Source organism: Aquarana catesbeiana, linkage group LG03 (genome assembly GCF_042186555.1).
Source record: "Aquarana catesbeiana isolate 2022-GZ linkage group LG03, ASM4218655v1, whole genome shotgun sequence".
Lineage (NCBI taxonomy): Eukaryota > Metazoa > Chordata > Amphibia > Anura > Ranidae > Aquarana > Aquarana catesbeiana.
This window is the reverse complement of record NC_133326.1, coordinates 513054757-513078553: the sequence shown is the minus strand read 5'-3', so window position 1 is coordinate 513078553 and position 23797 is coordinate 513054757. Positions and strand designations below refer to the sequence as shown.

The window sequence follows — 23797 nt, the reverse complement described above, 5'->3', positions numbered from 1 at the left end:
GAGAGAGGAGGACGCTGTGAGCGGCTGGTGGTCACATACCCCCACCTCGCTGCCTATGCCTGATAGGAGGGACTTTTTAAATAAAGTTTGTACTGCTCAGGTCCATTGCTGTCCTATTCCATCTGGACAGAGGCATACAATAGCGCCTGATTTTTTCTTTCTTTTTTATTTTTTAATTTTAATTTTTACTCTGCAAATTACTTTTGTGATTTAGTCCTGCCTGTTTGAATTCACTATTTTTAGCCCAGTTTTTTTGCTGTGTGGGCTTTTATATATATTTTAAATAAAGTGTTTATACTTTATTACGCCATGGAAGCTTTTCCTTTCTTTTTGAATATATGAGTGGAAGCAGCGCCCCTATGGATGGGAAGAGAAAAAATATAGGAGTAATCCAGCACAATATATAACAGCTTGAAGGTACAGGAGCATTTCCCCGCCGTGGGATCTGTGGAGCTGATTACAGCAAGATCTACCAGATGAAACAGCAAGTGAAGTGATCCAACATATTACACCATATGCGGTATACCCCTGGTGGGGCTCTGGGAGCTGGTGAGTAGACAACCAACAGGGGGAGCACGAGAGTCACCTGACAAATTGATTCATCACCAAAGTCACCATTGGGAATCTGAAATTGCTATAGCAACATCAGTATATGGACTGTCATAATATATGTTGGAAATCTAGTTGCTGGATGTTTTTTATTAGCTGTTTTTTATTAGCTGCTTTTTTGTATGTGATTTTAAGTTATACCCAAAATGCATAGGGTATTAATTTAATACATATAACCTATACGCACATCACCGCATTAGTATATGGCTTTTAGCAAATGCACATAATGGAATATAGCCTCTGGCTTTTTCTCTAGATGCTGTAGAACTATCTATGTTGTGCGACATTTGACGTGTGTTATATGATTAGTAGACATATTTTGTGTTTGCAGGGGTATCACTCATACTATAAGGGGAATTTAGATAATTCATATACCCTACAGATCTATCATTATAAGGTAAAAAATAAGGGGGGATACATTTATAGGCCATCCCACTATTTAATATTTATAGGTAGCGCCAATATACCCTAACTTTTCACTTTTATATACTGTGCAAGGTACCTTATTAGGGACTTTGTGGAAAGGGAGGCAGCAACCTGCACTTTCTGATCCTATAGCCAGGCCCTAAAGCGCAGTTTTTTTCTATTTATATTAATTTAATAAAGGCAGATCCTAATGTGCACGGAAATTGCTCCAGAGCTTGGTAAATGAGGGGAAGCTCTGCTGACTTCCATCATCCATTCACGTGGGGGGAAAAAAAAAAAAAAGCTTTTTTTTATTTATTTTTTTATTTTACTGGCATGTGATTTTTTTGGAAAGTGAAGCTTCATCTAATTTACTTGTGCTGGAGCAAATTCCTTTGCAGAGTTCAACTGCACTTGCAAAGTGTATTCTCTATTTGCCTTTAGTAAATCAACCCCATAGTCTTCTTGATTTGTTATTGAGCAGGCAAGCACTAGGTTAGGTGTAAGGATCACATCCAAAAGGTGGGTACACATGGATCGAAATTTGATTGATTGTACATTGATTATTTGTATTGGGGGTATGGCAGGGATCTGTACTTTGCCTACATACTTTATGCTAAAAGGCATCCCTCTCTCTATCATGTCAGAAGGTTGGGAGGTATGTATGTGCAGAAAGAGCTTGAACTTCCACAAGAGGAAGGAATGGAAATCCATATTTTTCTCAGGGTACTATTAACCTGTTCCCGGAGGCACTTGTGCATAGCAGTGTCAAGGGACATATTCACAAATATGTAGAATGGACATGATTTAAATAATATGATTACTTTTAAGCCATCCTTGAAAGATTTATTTGAATCGTTCTCCTTTTGGCAAACAAAAGCTAGACGCTACTACTTATATGCAATAAGTTCCTGAACATCTCATATCTGTAGTAAACAAGGAAGGCCGTGGCTTTATACAAGTCAGTCTCAAGCTGAAAGTGTCGGCAGTACTAGACAGTTCTAAATTCACTGTGCATAATGTGGCTTCCTGTTATCTGGTGACTGAGTCTTGTGACTGTAGTTTAGCACAGCCTTTAATCTATGTTATCACAGGTCAATGATCCATTCAACCCTAGTAGGTGAGTATGAATAAAGCTGAACTCTGGTAATCAGCTAAATACATAGGTCACATACATACTGTAAATAGGAATTGTTTTACTGTTGGATTTTAATGTTGCTTAACGAGTCCATGGAATTGTACTACCCAGATTAGTGACCTCACTTTTCTCTGTTGATGTTAGGCAACACAGCTTGGTCACATCCCTGCTCTCAGTCTGTGATTGGGCAATGAAAGTAATCTTACTCTTCATGTGTCAGCATGTTCTTGTCATCAGAATCTGACTAGCCTTTCGTGCAATCCATTTTGGGGACTCAGCTCAAGTGTAGCACCTTAGTCCAGCCAGGGGAGTGTTTGAGGGCTTTTTGGCCACTTTTACTCAAAAGTAAACTCACACAAAAGGCTACCCTTGCAGAGGTTTTTAGCATCACAGGGACAAATAGAAATGTTCCAGCCTCCTGGCTATCGAGACTACATAGTTTCTGAGCCTGTGTCCGCACATACTCATCACATTATCTCATTCAGCCTTGTCAAGGACAAATAGCCAAACTGGTTACTCCACAGGCCCCTACCTAATAACACACAGTCTCTTAAAGCGGTAGTAAACCACCGTTTATTTTTTAAACCTGCAAGGTAAAGTTATAATGCGCTAGGGTGCATCACACAATAGCACATTATGTGAAAACTTACCTTAAACAAAGCCCACCAATGGCACACTGTCAGAGCTGAGAGGGCTTCCATCTTCACCTGGTCATCCTTCCAGGTTGGCGGACTCCGGTCCTTTGATTGGACGAGCCCCAATGTCACATGCGTGGGAGCCACTGTTCACAGCACAGGACTCTGAAGGAACGGCACAGGTATGCGGCTTCGCAAGTAAATATCTCCTAAACGGTGCACATTTAGGAGATATTTACTTTACCTATTGGTAAAAATCAACCAAGTAAGTTTACTCCCACTTTAATAACAACATTCTCAAGTGATGGCTTTGTCAGATCGGCTTTCTTTGACGCCAGAAGGCACTATGTTCACACACACACACTGCTTGTCTCCACAGAAAGAGCCATAAACCATAGAGGGCCTCCAGATTTAAAAGGCAGTATGCACCTGCACAATCAGAATGCTGGTTTTCAGTAAAATGAGAACACAGGGTTAGAGGCTCCATCCCTTCCATGTCTCTACAAAGCCTCTGGGCTCCAGAACCCAATCCGGGAGAAAATATCCTGGAGAAAGCTGCAAAACATGTTTCCTCCACTCAGAGCAGATATCCCAGTGTCTCAGCCTGCATAAGTGAGAACCCCGGGTGACCTCTAAGCCTTCTGACACAATGACAAGGTGCAGCACTGTCACACCATCTTTCTCCAAATGTGAGTGCCACTTTAGAGGATATTATAAGAGGCTAATATCAGGAGAGGTTCAGAAATTTGCATTTACATTATAATTTGCATATACAATATATGATTTTTATATTTATTATTATTTTATATATTTTTTTAAGAACATGATTGGAGCCTGAGGTTCTAATTGGCTTTAAAAAAGGGTGGGCTTGGGCGCAGAGCACTGCGTCTTGAGCCCACCCAGTTGTGTGACAATAGCAAATTAATATTCGCTATTGTCTTCCTGATTCTCCTCCCCGGCCAATCAGGAAGTGGGTCTTAAGTCCCAATTGGCTAAAGAGGAGAAGCGATTGTATTGGCCACCGAGGAGGAGGAGATGCAGGGTGAAGCCGCCGAGTAGGAAGCGCTGTCCGCGACCTAGATGGGGTAAGTGCGGGGCTGGTGGGCTGACGAGCGACAGGAGGGGGGTTTAGCTTTAATGTAATGCAAAACATGTCTCACCAACAACACATAAATATTGTAAGCCTAGGCTGATATCACATTTTACATCTGTTGTCCTGACTTTATCCTTATTTCAGGCACCTGCAGCGTTTCTGGGGAGCATCAGGTGACTTCTGGCAGGCCCAATGGGGGAAGCTGCACAGCTACTATGGTGGAAATGAATTGGCCTTATACTGTTTAGGTGAGTATTCATCAAACTTCATTATGCAGTAGTATGTCTTGATTTTACTTATATGCAGCTGGAGCTTAACTCCAGGGCAGATTGAAAACATAGTTTAATGTAGTTATGTAATAATTAAAATATTAATGTATTGTTAAATGCAGGTATTTTTAAATGCAACTAATACATTCTTGAATTTTGTCTTTATGATACACTCTGAACAAATAGAGCTCAGCAGCATGCCAGAAAGCTGACAAAGAAGATAGAGGTGGATTTATCAAAGGCAAATACAAAAACTCAGGACACCCTGGACAAAATTACAAATGTGCACAAGTATATTTAGGAGGAAGTAAAACTGTTAATCTTATTAAGGGCAAGAGTGAGAACAACTCTCACCATAATTTTTCTTTCCAGATACCTCACCATGTCAGCAATGGTGAGTTAGGCTCTGCCCATGAGACCCCAGGACAGCCCCTTTTTCATAGCTTAAAATATCTCCTCAGTGTTCTTATAACAAAGTCCTAAAAAATTAGACAGACAAAAGGAGGTAAATTGTGCTGACATGATGAGGCACCTGGAAAGTAAAATCACTGTAAGAGCTTTTCATTGCATTTTCTGTATGTCAAGCACCCATTCCACTGTATAGCCAAACTCCACTTGAGGATCAGAAAGCAAATCCAGCTTGTAGTGATTAACAAATATATCACTGAGACCAACTAGTTGCCTTGCAGACAACCACTGGTGAGATTCAAGTCTGCAACGTCCAAGAAGCAGGAGGCAACACATGGAGCAGGGGAAACTTCCATGACTTTTTCCAAAGAACTGGAATCCAGAGTCCTTGAGAAATACAAGGGGAGTGTGGCATTGTAGCATGAGGCCATAATATCGACCTATGGAGAAGTTTTCTGAACATGGCGAATGTTCATTGACTACTTCACAGGGTCAGCAAAGTTGTGACAGTGGTGAAACTTCTAGATAGAGATTACCGCCCTGATATATATGCCACCGCCATTTAAACTTTTCAACCGCACTTTCTGCCATTGAGACTTTTCAACCTCACTTTCTGATGCTGAAGTAGCAGTTTAAAGAATAGGAGAGCCTGGAATGCTACCTTGATTTTCAAGATACCTAAGGATAATCCCAAAGGAAGAGACCATTTCCTTTGAAATGTCCCTTCCCCCAGCCCTGGAGACTGTCAACTGAAGTAACAATAATCCAGTCCCCAGGGTTAAGGAGCCTGCCTTGTGATGGACCTCCAACCCATGCCGAGGTTGACTGCTTGTGAGATCCAGATTCAAGGGTAAAGATTTCTCCTGACCCATGGGTGGAAGGTCTGCTGGAAGTAACACAGATACCTTTCTCCACACTGTAGCACTATAGTTTGGGACAGAAGAAATTAGACAAGTCAGGACTGAAAGTGACATCAGATTCCATAGTGAGCATTGGAGAAAGGAGTAGAAGGGTAGGGGAGCCTAGTTAGGGCTGCAAAAAGCAATACAAAGCACAATTATGTTGTAAAGTCTCACCCTGCCACCGAGTGTGTCCTGGATAACACCTGTTTAGTGATAACTCCAGAGCCTTCACTACTGGTAGAAGGTATAGCCTAGGTGTAAAGGGAGCTTCTTCTGAAGGGATCTTGCTGTCCTTCGGTCTCAGGAAAGGAAAAAAGAATTCCGAGTAGGGAGAGTGAAACCTTTTAAGCTATGAAGAGGGCTGGTCCTGGGGTCTTGTGAGTCTAACTTAATCCATCAATGCTGACAAGAGGAGGCGCCTGGAAATAAAATTAGAGAGAAGGATAGCATATTGGCCATAGCAACCAATCAGATATTTACTACTATTTGTGACTAGCACTATACATGACAGCTGCAGTTGGATTAATGCTGGAGGCACAAAGCCATCTCTTTCCTTAGGTTTTTTAACACTCCAGTGTATGTGTGTGTATATGTATATATATATATATATATATATATATATATATATATATATATATATATATATATATATATATATATATATATATATATATGTATATGTGTATATGTGTGTATATATATATATATATATATATATATATATATATATATATATATATATATATATATATATATATATATATATATATATATATATATATATATATATATTTGCTTCATAAAATACTGACATTGATTGTGATGTGACACTTTGCCTGACCTGCAGGAGCAATGGCGATTCCCAGCTTGTCATTCTGGATGTACAATGCTGTCTTAATGATGATCGACCTGACTGGAAAACCAAGCATCTTTACCCGCTACAGAATCCAGCCAGGAAAGAATGATCCGGTAGGTTTTACTGGATGTGTGTACAGTTTTGCATGAACAGAGCACAGGCCACAGCCTGAGGTGGAAACGTTTTTGTTAATGTGGCAATTGTTAATGTATTGCAGTAAAACAATAGTTTGCACCCTAAAAACGAGTCAGCAGTAGCAGTAGTAGTATTTGTTGCTGACATGTTACCTTTAAAGTAAACATACCCTGGCCCACTTCCTTGGCTTTATGTTTAGCAATGCTTCAAATGGATCCTTAGAGAAGCATGTGCCAGTGACAATGTATTTGGCCTTTTATAGCCTCGTTCACAAGAAATGTATCTTTAGTTGGATGGTGTGTGAGCATAGGGGAAACTACAAGGTTTACCTTGACCTGGGCAGAAGTCAAAGTGAACTGTACAGCCTGGGCCTAGGATCCAAACCAGTTCCACAGAGTTTTATTTGATCATAGCTACCTGTAGGCTCCACAAGGTGCTAGAACTTTATTAATATGCTTGCCTTAAACCCCTTTCACATAGATGGTACAATCAGGTCGGCCTGTCAGTTTTCTGTACCTGAACAAGACAAATTGGCGTTAGCCTGATGTAAATGGAGGCAAGTCTGTTTTCATCAGGATGCCCATATATCCAACATTTGTCCATAAAGCTCAGGTTTGTAAACGCACAAGAAAAAAACTGAATAGGTACGGATGTCACAAACATGACATCTATCCCATTCTGCTCTAAGTCAGCTGGAGATCCCACCTGTGCGTAAGGTGCCTTAGAAAGATTTTAGAACTTGTTCACTTTCAGGATACTTCAATATTTGCATCCCTGTGGAGCTGGTTTGGCTCTTAGGGCAAGGCTGTACATGGGGCATCGACTTCTGCGAATTGCTAATTTTCACCCCTTTCCTGACGTTCAGTACTGTTCTTACCTTAGCTTAGAATCATCTTAGGTCAGGTCAAGTATACTGTAAATCAAACCCATCAGGAAGTAAAATGGGAACTTGCACTTCCAACTGGCTGCAAACAGAGGTCCTGTCCTTATGATTGTGTCATTGTATAGTGCATTGTTTAGTGATGTTTAAAAAAAAATAGGTGAGAATTTTGTATGATTTGTGACGGCAAATGCTCTTGGTTTTGTTCTTGGTGTGGTGTTACTGTTTTGTACTTCCTGCACCTAGGTGGAACCTGGAAAGCTAAAGCATGCAGTGAAAGTTGTGCTCTTCAACCAAGTCTTCCTTTCATGCCCCATGGTTCTTCTCATGTACCCGTTCATGCAGTGGCGGGGGAATCCCTGTGGCACAGAACTGCCAACATTCCACTGGGTTCTCCTGGAGCTCTCAGTCTTTGCACTTGTCGAAGAAATCCTTTTCTACTATTCACACAGGTAGGGTAAAAGAAAATGCAGTCTGCAGTATTAACAGAGTGGAATAAAGTTAGAACCTGTGTAGTATTTTACATTCCTGTCTTTTTGATGTAACAGAAATTCAAGAAATCTCCCCAATAGGCGATACAATTAGCAACAAAACTTGTAAACAGTTCTAACATTTTGTACAAATGACGAAATAAATTGTGAGAGAGGCACCCTGAAGAGTTGGTAATGGTTAATCCAACCTTGTACCTAGAGTTTATCACCCTAGTGAAATATACTCAGAAGCAAATCGGTAGAAAAAAATGGATGTTCAAGGATAACCTCTCAGTACATCTATTCCAAACAAGAAAACATACTGTATAAAAAAAAAATATCTTTATTACAAAACATGTTTTAAAAGTATACAGACGATGGGGAGTACACTCCAATCATACATTACATAAAATCATAATAGTCAGATGTATAGGAGTATCTAACGTATTTCGCAGCCGTAGCTGCTTCCTCAGGGCTTTAAGGTGTCTTCATATGACACAATGCCAAAATAAATCATCATGTCCGTATAGACCCATAGGGGAGCCTGGAGACAGCTGCCATCATCCTCCACCAAGCACACCAAACCAGATGGTCCCTTAGCCTCCTGAGGACCACACTCACCTTGTGTACTAAGGGACCATCGAGCTTGGTGTGCTTGGCGGCCCCTCAGGAAAAGTCTTAATGAAAGGATGATATGACTCTGGCTGTGTGTCATGCTGGCTATTTTTGATGTTTTGCTTGGAATTACCTGTCTGTGCCACCACTCTATCATTGAATATACACTGAGTGACACTTACCTCTTGTGACTATGTCTTTTTGCTCAGAGGGAATTGTGTGTGTGGATGGTGGCAGCTGTCTCCATCTCCCCTCTGGGTTACCCCATTCAATTCATGCTGAGCATAATCTTTGCTGTTGTTTCCATGTTTGCCTCCCCATAGTCTATACAGACATGATGATTTATTTTGGCATTGGGTCAGATGAAGAGACCTTGAAGCCGTGAGGAGGCGGCTATGGCCGTGAAATGCGCTGGATACTCTTCTATCCATCTGTCACTTAGCTGTATGATTTTATATAATGTATGATGGTAGTGTACTCCCCATCATTGGTATACTTTTAATACATGTTTTGTAATAAAGATATGTTTTTATATACATTATATATGTGTGTTTGGTTGGAATAGATGTACTAAATGGTTATCCTTAAACACCCATTTTTTTTTTTTTTTTTTCTACCAATTTGCTTCTCAGTTCTAACATTTTCCCTCTCTGCTGTGATTCTATTGCTGTCTTTTTCCCTGCTTCCCATTAATGAATTGGTTTTTAATCTGCAAGCTCCAGGGCTGCTATCCCAATCCTCATTTCTAGTCCTGGAACTGTAAGATAAGAAATGAGGGCTACCTGCCATTGTCACTGGGACAGAAAATACAGATAGTAATAAACTGAAATTGGTACTATCCCTTGCTCCTTTTACTGGAAAAAAGTGTGTTGTTGCAATCCTCAGTGTTTTCATGGTGTCCTCCATGGAGAAAGTCCACATTGCTTCCTGTCCTGACAAGAAGTTAGAGGATATACCCTCAATGAGGATGCAAAAAAAAAAAAAAAAAATCAGAGAGCGATTCTATTTCTTTCCCACTCTGTTCAAAGCTTGAGAACACATTTAAAAAAAATATTTGTGCAGTAAATTGTGATACATTTTTGTCTTGTGCAGGCTGTTCCATCACCCAAGCATATACAAGCATGTTCATAAACAGCACCACGAGTGGACGGCCCCCGTAGGAGTGGTGTCACTCTATGCTCATCCTCTGGAACACATCGTAAGTAGAAGACAATAACTGAACAGTATATATATGTGTATGTATATATGTATGTATATATGTGTGTATATGTGTGTATATGTATGTGTGTGTGTATATATATATATATATATATATATATATAATATATTATAGTAGTGAGTGTACAGCTTGTATAACGGTGTAAATTTGCTGTCCCCTCAAAATAACAACACACAGCCATTAATGTCTAAACCTCTGGCAACAAAAGTGAGTACACCCCTAAGTGAAAATGTCCAAATTGGGCCCAATTACCCATTTTCCCTCCCTGTGTCATGTGACTTGTTAGTGTTACAAGGTCTCAGGTGTGAATGGGGAGCAGGTGTGAAATTTGGTGTTATCGCTCACTCTCTCATACTGATCACTGGAAGTTCAGCATGGCACCTCATGGCAAAGAACTCTCTGAGGAACTCTCTTGTTGCTCTCCATAAAGATGGCCTAGGCTATAAGAAGATTGCCAAGACCCTGAAACTGAGCTGCAGCATGGTAGCCAAGACCATACAGCGGTTTAACAGGACAGGTTCCACTCTGAACAGGCCTCGCCATGGTCGACCAAAGAAGTTGAGTGCACGTGCTCAGTGTCATATCCAGATGTTGACTTTGGGAAATAGACGTATGAGTGCTGCCAGCATTGCTGCAGAGGTTGCAGGGGTGGAGGGTCAGACTGTCAGTGCTCAGACCATACGCCGCACACTGCATCAAATTGGTCTGCATGGCTGTCGTCCCGGGAAGGAAGCCTCTTCTAAAGATGATGCACAAGAAAGCCCATAAACAGTCTGTTGAAGACAAGCAGACTAAGGACATGGATTACTTGAACCATGTCCTGTTGTCTAATGAGACCAAGATAAACTTATTAGGTTCAGATGATGATAAGCGTGTGTGGCGGCAACCAGGTGAGTAGTACAAAGGCAAGTGTGTCTTGCCTACAGTCAAGCATGGTGTTGGGAGCGTCATGGTCTGCATGAGTGCTGCCGGCACTGGGGAGCTACAGTTCATTGAGGGAACCATGAATCCCAACATGTACTGTGACATACTGAAGCAGAACATGATCCCCTCCCTTCAGAGACTGGGCCACAGGGCAGTATTCTAACATGACGACCCCAAACACACCTCCAAGTCGACCACTGCCTTGCAAAAGAAGCTGAGGGTAGAAGTGATGGACTGGCCAAGCATGTCTTCAGAAATGAAAAAATATTGAGCATCTGTGGGGCATCCTCAAAGGAAAGGTGGAGGAGCACAAGGTCTCTAACATCCACCAGCTCCGTAATGTCATCATGGAGAAGTGGAAGAGGACTCCAGTGGCAACCTGTGAAGCTTTGGTGAACTCCATGCCCAAGAGGGTTAAGGCAGTGCTGGAAAATAATAGTGGCCACACAAAATATTGACACTTTAAACCCAATTTGGACATTTTCACTTAGGGGTGTACTCACTTTTGTTGCCGCGGTTTAGACATTAATGGCTGTGGGTTGTTGGGGCTGTATACTCCTGACACTATAGATGGAAGTGGAATATAGGGGGACGGAGTGGGTGGATTCTATAAGCGGTGTGGCTTATGAGAATTGGGAGGGGTCAAAAAGGAAGGGCGGGGTCTGGTGCCCCCCCATCCTAAAACTTCACCAGCCGTCACTGCCTGAGACCTTGTGACACTATCGAGTCATGTCACACCGGGGAGGGAAAATGGCTAATTGGGCCCAATTTGGACATTTTCACTTAGGGGTGTACTCACTTTTGTTGCCAGTGGTTTAGACATTAATGGTTGTGGGTTGAGTTATTTTGAGGGGACGGCAAATTTACACTGTTCTACAAGCTGTACACTAACTACTTTACATTGTAGCAAAGTGTAATTTCTTCAGTGTTGTCACATAAATAGATATAATAAAATATTTACAAAAATGTGAGGGGTGTACACTTCTGATATACTGTGTGTAGATATAATTTTATACACACACACACACACACACACACACACACACACTAGCTTCACAGGTTGCCATTGGCGTCTTTTTCCACTCCTCCATGACGACATCACAAAGCTGGTGAATGTTGGAGACCTTGTGCTGCTCCACCTTCCATTTGAGGATGCTCCGCAGATGCTTAAGAGGATTTAGGTCTGGAGACATGCCTCCTGAACCCTGTACGCACGCTTAGGAATGAAGGGTCGCTTTATTTTACAGTGACGTTTAATTACAAAGTAATTAAAGTGAATCCCTGAGGCTAAATCAGTCTCTGCCTTTTTAAATGTATTCTGGCAGTTCCTGTCCATTTGTTAGGAGCTTGCTCAGTTGAATTGGCTAAACTACCATACAGTTCAACCTAGTGAGCTTCTAGTTGTGTTTTACTAAGAATTTTATCCCAGAATTAAACTATTACTCCAGACCCTTCCTGCACAAAAAATCTAAGCCCTGATGAAGACGGATTCTTGTGTAACCTCCAAAAAACATTGGCTGTCAATTTAAAGTTCAATAGAGTTTTTTATTGTGCTAAATAAAAACAGTATTTGGAACAATTGCCATGGCTGCCTTCCTGATCCGTTCACTTCACATAAACAATAAATACCCCCATAAAAATTCAAATTATTCCATACTCTGTCCAAACCTGAAAAAATAAACAAACATACACTTTAAGAAAGTATTAAAGCTATTGGCAGTCAGGCAACTAACATTTTTAGAAGGAGCTTAGCAATGACAGCCTCCTAATTTCCCCTATTGCAGATTTTATCTAATAGCTGGTTGCTTAATGATGCAGAATTAAGCATTTGAGATTATGTATTGATACAGAAGATTAGACTGGACTTGTAGGCTGAATTGGTGTTCGTTTCCAGCGCTATTGGAGAAAGTAAATGCTTCCCCTACGTTTGTGTCTCAGTAATTGGCAGAGACAAGCCAAAAAGCTGGTGTGTACCATGTATCCTTGTTTTAGACATTTAATGTTCATGTGCTCTTCTTATTGCAGCTTTCCAACATGTTGCCTTCCATGGTTGGACCGATGCTGATGGGCTCCCATGTAGCAACCATTATGTTGTGGTTCTGTCTTGCGCTGATAACCACTACTATCTCTCACTGCGGCTACCACCTCCCCTTCCTGCCATCTCCAGAATTCCATGACTTCCATCATCTCAAGTATGTTAAGCAGAGTTTTCATTCTTGTGTGTAAACTGAACCTAAACCACACCCCACTAGCTGCACTTACGTACGCTCATTATGAGCTAACAGCAACTCTGCCAGCTGGTAGAGAGCAGAGATTGTTCCAGCACCCAGCTGTCACTCTGCTTTCTGACTGGTGCCCAAAAGCTAGCAGGCCATATGTAGAGGGCCTGTGGTCTGCATACAGCCTGCAGGTCGCTTGTTGGGAACCAGGGTTCCAGGTGCTGTAGGACCTGTTAGAACCTGACCTCAATGGGCGAATGGGCTCAGACAGGAAAGGTGGGACTCGATCCCAGAGGGAAGAACAGGGTATGAACAGGATAGGGTACATGCAGGGTATGAATTGACATACTGTAAGCAGGATCATGCAGATGGATGTACAAATTGAAGAACGGGTAGGGAACTCAGGATTAGACTACTAGGTGGAATTATCCAAAGACTGCAGAGCAGGGGGAAAATTAACCTGCCTGAATGATAATGTCAGGGGGGTAAGTTCACAATTCATCCATATTTCCCAGGCGCAAGGCCTGTGGTGAGAAGTCTGTCCCCAGGAAAACAGACATCCCGGGATTTAGGAATACATTTTGTCCCAGAATGTAAAGTTTGTAGTGCGCAGGCTCCGGCAACTAAAAAATGGCTTTGCTATGGTGCCCTGCAAGTGCGCGATAAGTCATGCTGCCACACCCTCACAGACTGCTCCACTGTGCCATTTCCAACTCCAGCTGCAAGCACCAATCTGGATTGGGGCCTGCAGTACGAGTTGGAGCCTGCGTACTGCAAATCTTACACTACCCAGGGGCTTCGGTGCTGATGCTCCAAACTACAGCTGGCTGTCCTGATCCCTGAACTGTTACGCCTGATCTCTGAAAAAGTGTGTTTATTTAATCCTGACCCCTGAACTGTGCATGTTACTTAATGATTTCATTATGCACGCAATTCAGGGGTCAGGATTAAAGTATATGTGAGTCCTTGGCTAGGAGTCTGCTTGCTCAGCGAGGAATCTGTCCGCTGATCCCCACTGAACAGGCAGATGGCTGGTCCGTGTACGGTCCACTTGTGCAGAGCAGACACAGACACAGCCCCCTCTCCTATATGGGCGGTCAGGTGTAAACAGATCACCGGTCCGTTTACACCTCACTGCCATCTGTTCTAATCTGCTATATGGAAGGGGAGCAGATCCCTATCCGTCTGTTTTTAGCGGATCAGTTTGGATGTCGGTGAGTGTAAATGGACACATTTTAGTTTACACCCGCTGCTCCCCAGAAGAGAATGGAGGATCAGCACTGTACAAACCGTATATAGCTAATGCTACATGCAGTATACAGCGCTGTGTTCCGGCCATGGTACGGGGACTTCCCCCTTCCCGCAACAAAATTGAGACGGGCTTAGCGCTGCTCAGTCATTCACTAAAAGGTTTGGATTTTTATGAATGAATACAAGGTTTCCTCTGATTTGCTGAGGTAGAGATCATGATATCATCCACCCATCTCTCCACCTCAGCCAGAGGAAGTCTTGTATTCATTCATAAAAATACCAAGGCTTCCTGTGAACTCGATTTTGTTCCAGGAACAGGATGGTAAGTCCCCATTCTGCTGTCAGAACACAGTGCTGTATACTGTAGGTAACTAATGCTACATACAGTTTATACAGTGCTGACAGCAGCTGTATTTCTTATTGAAGGAAACAGTTTGTTCGGACCAAGCTGGCCCAAGCAAACTATTTAAAGTGACAGCAAAGCTGAAAATTAGGCTTTAATGAGCAGCAGTTGTCAGGCACCAGATGCAAGAGAGGTAGGACATGCATGCTTGAGCCTCGTTTTTGCTGCCCGCCAATCGCCCCCATCCCTTAATCTGCAATAGGCAAAGGACGGGGGTGTTGAAATGCCGCAGCTGAATAATGGCATCTTCAGCTTTCATATATAGGGGGGCACATGGGGGGACAGGGATGAAAGTAGGAGGACCAACTATAAAACGCAATATATATATATTTCACTTTATATATCCTGACAATGGGTATTAAATGCATAGAAATATACAATATTAAGCCCTGTGCTCAAACTCCCACTACTCTTGGGCGGCAACTATGCCCCAATATATACAATAAAAAACAAAGGAAAAAGTTACCTGCGCACTATCCCAAATCCCTCTGCCTATTTAAATAACTGTCTACAGCTACACACTCAGGCAAATGGGAAAGCGCTCCTAACCTCCCACATTCACGTGCAATGCATGTAGTTGCTGGATGTTTGTCAGAAAAAATAGGGTTAAAACAGGTGGTGAGGAGGCATCATATCGCTTCCTCACACCTGTCAGTAGACTCTGAAGTATGTTCTGAATGCTCAGGCTTCTGAGGAAGTGGAGATTTAGACGCACACCTAAATCTACCCTAATTGTCAGTAAACTATCCCTTTGCTATGGGAAATGGCGTGAACCTTTAACTATTACCTTCACTAACAGTTGTGGCGGTTTGGAAAAATGTATAAACTTTATGTAGCCTCAGCTGCAGTATACAGCGGTGTGTTCTGGCAGTGGGATGAGACCTTTTTGTCTCAGTCCCAGAACAAAATCAAGTTGGGGCAGAGTGAAGTTTAATCTTTCACAGGGAGCATTGTATGAGAGTCCGAGAGGTGGGCGGATGATGTCACAATATCCAACCCAGCCAATCAATTAATTTATAGAATACAAAGCTCCCTGCAAAAGGCTGAGCACCACTTAGCTTGTTTTGTTCTAGGAGTGGGAGAGGAAGTTCCCATCCAACTACCAAAGCACAGCATGTATTGCATGTAGCTGAGGCTACATACAGTTTATACAGCACTCCCAGCCATTGCAGCTTGTAATAAAGGTAATGATTTAAACTTTGTTAAAAGCTGGAGATCAGCTTTTGGAGGTAAAATTTTGCACATATGCGCAGAAAGTAAAGACATCCTGGAGATCTGATGAATCCCATTTCTCATGGTGGCTATATAAAATAGCGGGTGTCGAGGGCAAGAACTGTAACCTTTAAGAAATATTAGAAATATCCATATTAGGAGAAAGTTCACTACTGGTTTCTCTAGCCCAGTTCGTCGTAGTCTGGGCAACCACTAAGGTAGCAATAGCTGGCTGTGGGGCAGTGCAAAGGAGGATTTTAGACAACAAATGCCTATCCACTGAATCTGAACCATAATAGGAATAGTAGTTTGAGAATGAAGTGCAAGAATGGCTGGGTCCACAGTTGGGATAGACCATTTTTTGTTAAATTCTACATCCCTAACATATAAAGCTTCAAAGTTGTCAAGAAGGGGGAATAACCTCTTTTACTTTGACCAATCGTCCAAGGCCCAACTTGCCTTGCCAACTTTCTACAAAAGGCCCTCTTTCTGGTGCATTTTTGAACATCTCAGCTGTGTGCAGTGCTAAGCGTATTTATCCAGAGACTAGTACCCACTGCCTCAATCAGTGAGTACACAATAGAAAACATATGGTGAGAGGCTAAAGAGGTAACTTCCCTAAATTGTTCCCTAAATTGTGAATAATCTTGAGCTGCCTCAGCCAGAATGTCCACATCCCTCTTGTTTTCTTGCAAAGCAAGTCAAGGAGACTGAAGCCTTATGGAGTAGGTGGGGTTATACAGGAATACAAGGGGGCAGACCCCATGTGTCCTGTATTGTATAATTAAAATATGTTTTTTTGTTTTTTTTGTTTTTTTTGTTTTTTTTGTTTTTTTTGTTTTTTTTGTTTTTTTTGTTTTCTTCCTAAATTTTTAATTTTTTTTGTTTCAATAGTTTTTATTACAATTTTTTAAATCGTCATACAGATGTTTACGCTCAAATAATCATTAACAAGGATTTGTTATCCAATATGATCCGTGTCCCTGACCCCTTAAACATCAACAAAACCTAATAATCAAGAATATAGAGTATCTGGGGAGACTTTACTGTCCCCTGGCAGCATCCTACCAAATATTTTCCATATGGTGTAACAGAACCGATAGCAAGAACATTTTTAAAAAAAGGGAAAAAGAATCAGAAAAGAGTAGAGTCGGGTGGGTCTCTTCACCCTGGGTCCCCCCCCCACAAGATAGCCCAGCCCTCAGGGAGCCTGGAGATGAGTAATCCAGGGAATTTTTCAAACCTAGCTTGATTATCTCATTGAATACTAGTCAGTTTTTCATTGATCATGATCCACGATAGCTTGTGTTTCACCAGGGCAATGTTGATTACAGGTGATTTCCATGCGCGTGCAATAGTTACTTTAGCCGCTAAAGGAATGAAGAATGAGAGTTCTCAGATGTCTGGGGATCTCCTCCGGTAGATCACTAAACAACCCCGTTTTGGCACCTCTAGGTATATTTTGTCCTGTCACTGAGTAGATCAGTTTGAACATCCTGATCCAGAAACGTCGGACCTTCGGGCAAGACCCCCAGACATGGTACATATCTTCTTCCTGTCCGCATCCCCGAAAGCATAGGGGTGAAGTACCAGGGTAGAATTTCGCTAGCCGCGTAGGAACAAGGTACCAGCGCGCTAGCACTTTGTAATTTGCCTCCGCCAATGAGGTGTTGAGTATGCCTTTATGCACCATGGTCGACCATTTCGTCCACACCTCCTCCTCAACGATCTCCCCTAGGTCCGCTTCCCATGTTGTTTGGTAGGAGGGTTGAACATGGTATATAACTCCGTAATCCCTCCCTGTGATTCTGGCCCTTTTACACATCTGCTTTCAAACAGGGTCCTCGTGGTGATATCTACCTCATCTCTCATTAAGGTTTGTAGGAAGTGGATAATTTGCCATAAACAATATGTCTCTGTAGGGGTCATTTCTAAAGTTTCCTTAAAGTAGCTGAGCTGTCTTATCCCCCTATGATCAATAAAGAGAGCAATTCTGTAAAGCCCTTTGTTGACCCACCAGGTGAATTGGGTACTCTGTTGGCCTGAGGGGAAATGAGGATTGTTGAAAAGTGGGGCCACTAGTGAATGGGAAGATTTTTAAGGGGTACAATTTACATGCTGTGTAAAAAGAAGGACTCAGCACCGCCTGACACTTCATTGCAGGAAGCCACATAAGGAGATCTAAGGGAATGCTCGGGCTTGCCAGTGCCTCCATGTGAACCCAATCAGGTCTATATCTTATAACTGGACCAACTGTGCCGCTGTATAGTATCGCAAGATATGCAGAACTCCCATGCCACCTCGCCATTTAGACCTGTACAGAGTAGAGTGGGCCACCCGATAACCTCCCTTGTTCCAAATAAATAATAAATAAATTATAGATCAGGGACTAACTTTCGGAAGAAAACAGGAGGAACTGGAATCGGAAGGGACCTAAAATAGTATAGTATTCGAATGAGAACCGTCATTTTAACATTTTATTCTACCCATCCAGGAAATATCGTGGGTTTGCCAAGTCTTCAGGTCACGCTCTGTGGAGTCAGATAAAGGAGTGTAATTTGTCCGAAAAAATGTAGCAATGTCAGAAGACAGTTTAACCCCAAGATATGGGAGCACCTGCGCACACCATTTAAAGGAAAAGAATGGCCATATAGAATCTAAGTCTCTACGTCTGGGACATTTATATTTAGAGCCTCCAGTTTTAGTTGATTTACCTTCAATCCAGAAATCGTTCTGAAATCAGACTTCTTCCTAAATTTGAAGCTACACATGCCACGTGATCCAGCACCAACATTACTAAGCTTCTCTTGTGCAGGGATTGCTGTGAATGAGCCACTGTCTTTAAAGTGCTACAGAAAGAATAAAATTGAACTAAATTAAAAGTACTTGTTCTTTTGCTTCTGACAATTCCTGGTCAGTGTAGCGCAGTGTAGTGTAGGAAGCATTTTATTAACAATATGAAAATGTGTCACAATAACCATACACTGCAGTCCAAATTTTATGGTTGCCTATTTAGTAATATTGATGTAATATGTTTATTATCCAGGTTCAACCAGTGTTATGGCGTATTGGGAGTACTTGACCGGCTACATGGCACAGACCTAGTTTTCAAGCAAACCAAGGCCTATGACAGACATATCTTACTGCTGAATTTCACCCCTCTGACTCAGAGCATTCCTGAGCTTACCAAGAAATCAGAATAAACAATTAGGAAGATGGTCCACCATCAGGACAAGAAAAGTGTTTTTCTGGCTCCCATTTCAATTCAGGCTTTAGATGCTTTTTTTGGAAATTACCCAATTCACAAATTGTAACATTAAGCAAACTAGTCACAAGGGAAGATTTAAACTGCTAATGCTTAACACAAAAATCCTGTTTGCCTGGCCACTGTAACCATGGTTATCTTCTTTTGGTTTTTAAGGCACTGGCTGTGAAAAAGTATGTAGACATTAAAGTCCTAAGATCCTAATCTGTAGTCTTCCTCAGGGTCAGTGACTCTTTGCCTAAGCTCAGACTTTGTATATATGGGCTTCAGTATATGAATGAGTAAAGCAAGATTTTTTTTTAAAGCATTTGCAGAGTTTTCAGGAAGCTTCAAATAGCTTTGTTAAAGGCTTTAAAGTTACACTTTTTGATAAGCCCCCCTTCCTAGTTTCATAGTCACATTCCCCCAAACCAGTTTCTCACTAGACCACAGAGCCGCTTGTCAAAACCTTCTCAGAGGGGCCTGCACTCTGCACACCCACTCATTGTCATGGATGTCTTCTCAAGACTGAACCCTCTGGCTAGGTTCATATAGGTGTATGCGGAAATGCTGCGAATCCACAGCGGGTTCCCGCATCACACCTGACTCGCAAGGCATTTCACACTGCCTTATGCGGACCTTTGGGAATGCTAATACAAAGTTAATGACACCCCCAGATCACAGTGTGAACTGTCAATTTGGACATGCATCTGGTGCGGACCAAAAAAAAGGGTCCTGCACGGCTTTGGTCTGAATGAGATGCAAATTCAGCCATATTTTCTGTATGGCTGAAATTGCATGTTATCTGCAGTGCGGTGCGAATCACATGCGAGGTCGCACAGTGCACCTATGTGAACCGAGTCTCCCAGCAGAAGGTTTAAAGTGACAATCGGGCTCCTGTGAAGATCTGTGGAACCTCCCTAAACTGCAGCTGAAGGATGCTTTAAAGCAGTGGTCATCAACTCCTGTCCTCAGGACCCACTAACAGGCCAGGTTTGTAAGATAACTGAAATACATCACAGGTGATATAATTTGCTGTGCAGTGATTGCAGTATTCTACATAAATACATAAAACCTGGCCTGTTAGTGAGCCCTGAGGACAGGGTTGATGACCACTGCTTTAAAGGTTTTAACAAAATTGCTTGAAGCTGGCTGAAAGTTTTGCAAATGCTTTGTAGAAGACTTTTTCATACATGCTGCTCAAGAAAGCCCATGTACAAGGACATATGATAGGTTTTCAAAACATTGGCAAACAGAGGAGCATTTCAAATCCTTTCATTTTATTAAATTTATTCCGGCTCCAGCTATAACAAACTGCAATTCTGTTCATCTTCCATCATATTGAATTCAATTTAAAATAATGCAAGTTCAGTAACAAGGAATCAGATCATTATAACTTCATCAATATGTAATAAATGACTACAGTTTCTGTAGTGACCACCCCTGCCTTTAGCTAAACATCTTGAAATGGATGTAAGTTGTCCTATTGGCTATTCCCCTGTTGAGAAACTGTGAGGGGCATAATGTGCTAGTTTGACTATATGAGCAGACGGCCGTATGATTGCAATGCTTAGTTATTCCATCTGATCAGCTACGATATCCAGTTAGAAAACCACAATGAAAAATGGAGGTCTGTCAATGGCAACATTATTTTCAAAAGGACAACTTGCATCTTTCTTTAAGATACAATTTAGCTGGAACCAAACAAAACAACTACTAAGCCAAGTGGAATGTTTTTTACACTAATATTGTCTTGATATAGTTTGCACACTAACAGTTCATGTGTGAGCTACTTAGTCATCTTATGTTTTTTTTTTTTTTTTTTTTAATTCTTGATTTTGTATGGATAATCTGCTAACAGTAAAGTTTCTTGTAATATAATTTTAATATATGGAATATGACTAATTATAACTTAAGGGTGCACTTTATTTCATCAAAATAAATGTTTATATATTTTCTACTGTCATTTAATGAATGATACTATCGTCTCTCTGCATAACTGTAAGAGCCTTTTTACAATAAGGCATGATTCCAGTACACCGCGCTGCAGTACTATGCATTTTATATGCAGGGCCAATGCACATGTATTGCAGTGCACCACAAAGCTCACATGAACTGTACTTTTGGGTTAGGGATGTGTTCAATTGTTAATTGTTTTAGGTGTGCTGCCGTTTTAGGTGTGCTGCCATATTTAAAAATGAATGTGCTTAGATTATGTGCGGACATCTGGGGCCTCCAACCAATTTGGGCGCTCATAAATTAGCAGCCTATGCCACTGATTTGATTATCTTTGTAACTTCGCCACTATCATCCCACCCCAACTTATTAGATGAATTCAACTGCTTTGGGTCTGTTCAATTTTAAGATAAATTACTCTAGGTCTGCAGAAATGCCAATTGAAATAGAAGCAGACATGCGCAAACGAAACAGTGCACACTAGCCGCTTAAGTGGTCCCCCTCACACATTTGTTACCTTGGAACTAGCATTCCTAAAGCCCTCAGATGAGTTTCTGAATTGAATTCCGGCCCCTTGGCTAAATCAAACAAGATTTACAAAGGTGGGACAAGAAAGTGTTCACTTGGTTTGGCCAAAATAGCATTCTTAAAATGAATGTTCTCCCTCGGCTGTTCTATTTGCTGCAGGCGCTACCCATTTAGTTACCAGTTTTTTTTTTTTTGTTTTTTTTAAAGGGTTTGAGAACCAAGTTCCTCCATTTCGTATGGGGAGGCAAGCCTGCACACATTAAACACTTGCCTACTGGGCACTTATACCCCCCCCCCTTCCTGCCCAGGCCAATTGCGCGGTCATGCAACACTGTACCCAAACAAAATTTGTATTTATTTATTTATTTTTTTTTTTACAGAGCTTTCTTTTGGGGTTATTTACCACTGAGTTTTTTTTTTTGCTTTTTGCTAAATAAACGAATAAAGACCGAAAATTTTGAAGAAAAAAAAAAAAAAAACGAACTTTGTTATAAAATTTTGCAAACAGGTAATTTTTCTCCTTCCCCGATGAAGCAGCACTGATAGGTGACACTGATTGGCAGCGCTGATGGGCACATACTGGCAGTACTGTTGGGACTGCATTGATAATAAATGTACATGTCCCTTTTAGAGAAGCCAGTTATCAGCTCTCTTCTCCTTTCCTCATGCTGTCGTCATGATCAAAGGAGTGCCAAAACCCGGCTTCTGTTTAGATCCGTGATCAGCTGTGACTGATCATGAAGACCGACGGACCTAGTCTGCCGGAAAGTCCGGTCGTGTGTAGGCAAGTCCGTCCGTTCAGAAAGTCAGTCGGAAGTCCGTCGGGAAGACTGTCGGACCTAGTCTGCCGGAAAGTCCGGTCGTGTGTACGTTGCGTAAGAATCAAAAGCAAAGAAAATATGCTGATCGCCACACACCGTGCAACCCCATGGAGAGTGGCTTAGATGGACACAGGTTGAGGCTGCTATCACTTGTGTGACGAATGGGCTTGCACGGTGTGCTGAGATTGGGATATTTTCTTTGCCTACAGATTGTATAGTCAGGATGAACTTCTTACCCAGCCTGCTCCCAGCGTGGAATCCATTGGACTTGGCTATAGAAGCCTGAGCAAAGACCCAAAGCTTTATACATGTTCACAGTGGAAATGGTAAACTGTAAATAAGCAACTTACTGGAGCAACAATACCAAGAGGTTATTATATTTTCATTTCCAACTTTCAGAGTTTGTAGAAGACCATGCAAACCATGCATTTTCTGAAAACATAGGACCAGTAGAATAAAAAGGTTTACTGATTTATTTATTTTTTGTGGGTCCCACAAGAGTTGCACAAATGTTTATCAAAAGTTTTGTTAAAAAACCCACTAAAATCATTATTAGTGGATACAAACACAGCATAGCTTACAAAATTTCTGCTAATTTCTATGAAATCTAAAAGCTAAACCTGTATTAAGATAATAACAAATTTTTGTAAATTTTCCATTGTGCCGTTTTGCGAAGCATTGATTTGTATTTTCACATGCATTGTATCGCGCCCTTTTCATGTCACCAGTTTTCGGCAGCACCTATATTTGTCAGCAACTATTCTCAAGGGTGAAGCACACGAAGGGTAAAATCAGAACCAAAATATCTGAAGAGCACCTTGAAAATGTATTGAAAATCACTACTACAACATGTATAGAAAAGACTCACCCCCTTTAAAATAATCACATTTTGTTACTTTGCAGCCTGAAATGAAGAAAGACCCAGTTTTTTTTCTTTATCCAGCTGTATTTACTCAACATATAACATCTAAGTGGAGGATGTAACCCTAAAATGTAAAAAAATAAATACAAAAATACAGAAACAGAATCACTGAGTTGGAAAAAGGATCACCCCATGTTAGTATTTTGTTGAACCACCATTTGCTTTAAATTGAAGCCTTTAGTCTGTTGGCATATGTTTCTACTAACTTTGGACATCTAGACTTTGTAATATTTGCCCACTCTTCTTTGCAGAACTGCAATCTTCAAGTCATTCCACATTCATTATCCACTGTACACCCATCGAACCAGATATTGATGCTTTAGGTTTTCAAACAGTGTCAAATGTTGCAGTGTCAGTGTCGAATATTGCACTAGTTTTAGGTTGCTCTTTTACTTTTATAATAAAACAATACAAAAATAAAGGTTTATTACTCTGATGTGTACATTAGCTATAAGTCATAAAACAAATCTCCTGCGCTTGGGTGCTAGGTCTACAGGTGAGTGATGCAATCAGCCCTTTTATATGGAATGTCAATGGTCTTGCTGCCCTCCTCAGAACAATGGGTGTCCTTAGAACTGAAACATATAGAAAAGAAGGGAGGGCGCACCGACCTTGTGCATTACCAAAAATAATTTTAAGAAAAAGGTAAACAGCAAAGTTTATACTCGCATAGATACGTGGTA

General features: G+C 41.4%; 1 protein-coding gene across 2 annotated transcripts in view; it reads left to right on the top strand.

Annotated features, from left to right (window-relative positions):
* The window catches only part of FAXDC2 (fatty acid hydroxylase domain containing 2), a 62310-nt gene extending 41457 nt beyond the window's left edge, over positions 1-20853 (top strand). For both annotated transcript variants that reach the window (XM_073621155.1, XM_073621156.1), the window contains 6 exons: positions 4025-4128; positions 6307-6428; positions 7577-7782; positions 9508-9613; positions 12584-12750; positions 18690-20853. In XM_073621155.1, coding sequence (XP_073477256.1) covers positions 4025-4128; positions 6307-6428; positions 7577-7782; positions 9508-9613; positions 12584-12750; positions 18690-18846 — 862 coding nt within the window. In that variant the 3' untranslated portion in view covers positions 18847-20853. The remainder of the gene's footprint in view (positions 1-4024; positions 4129-6306; positions 6429-7576; positions 7783-9507; positions 9614-12583; positions 12751-18689) is intronic.
* The last annotated feature ends 2944 nt before the right edge of the window (positions 20854-23797 follow it).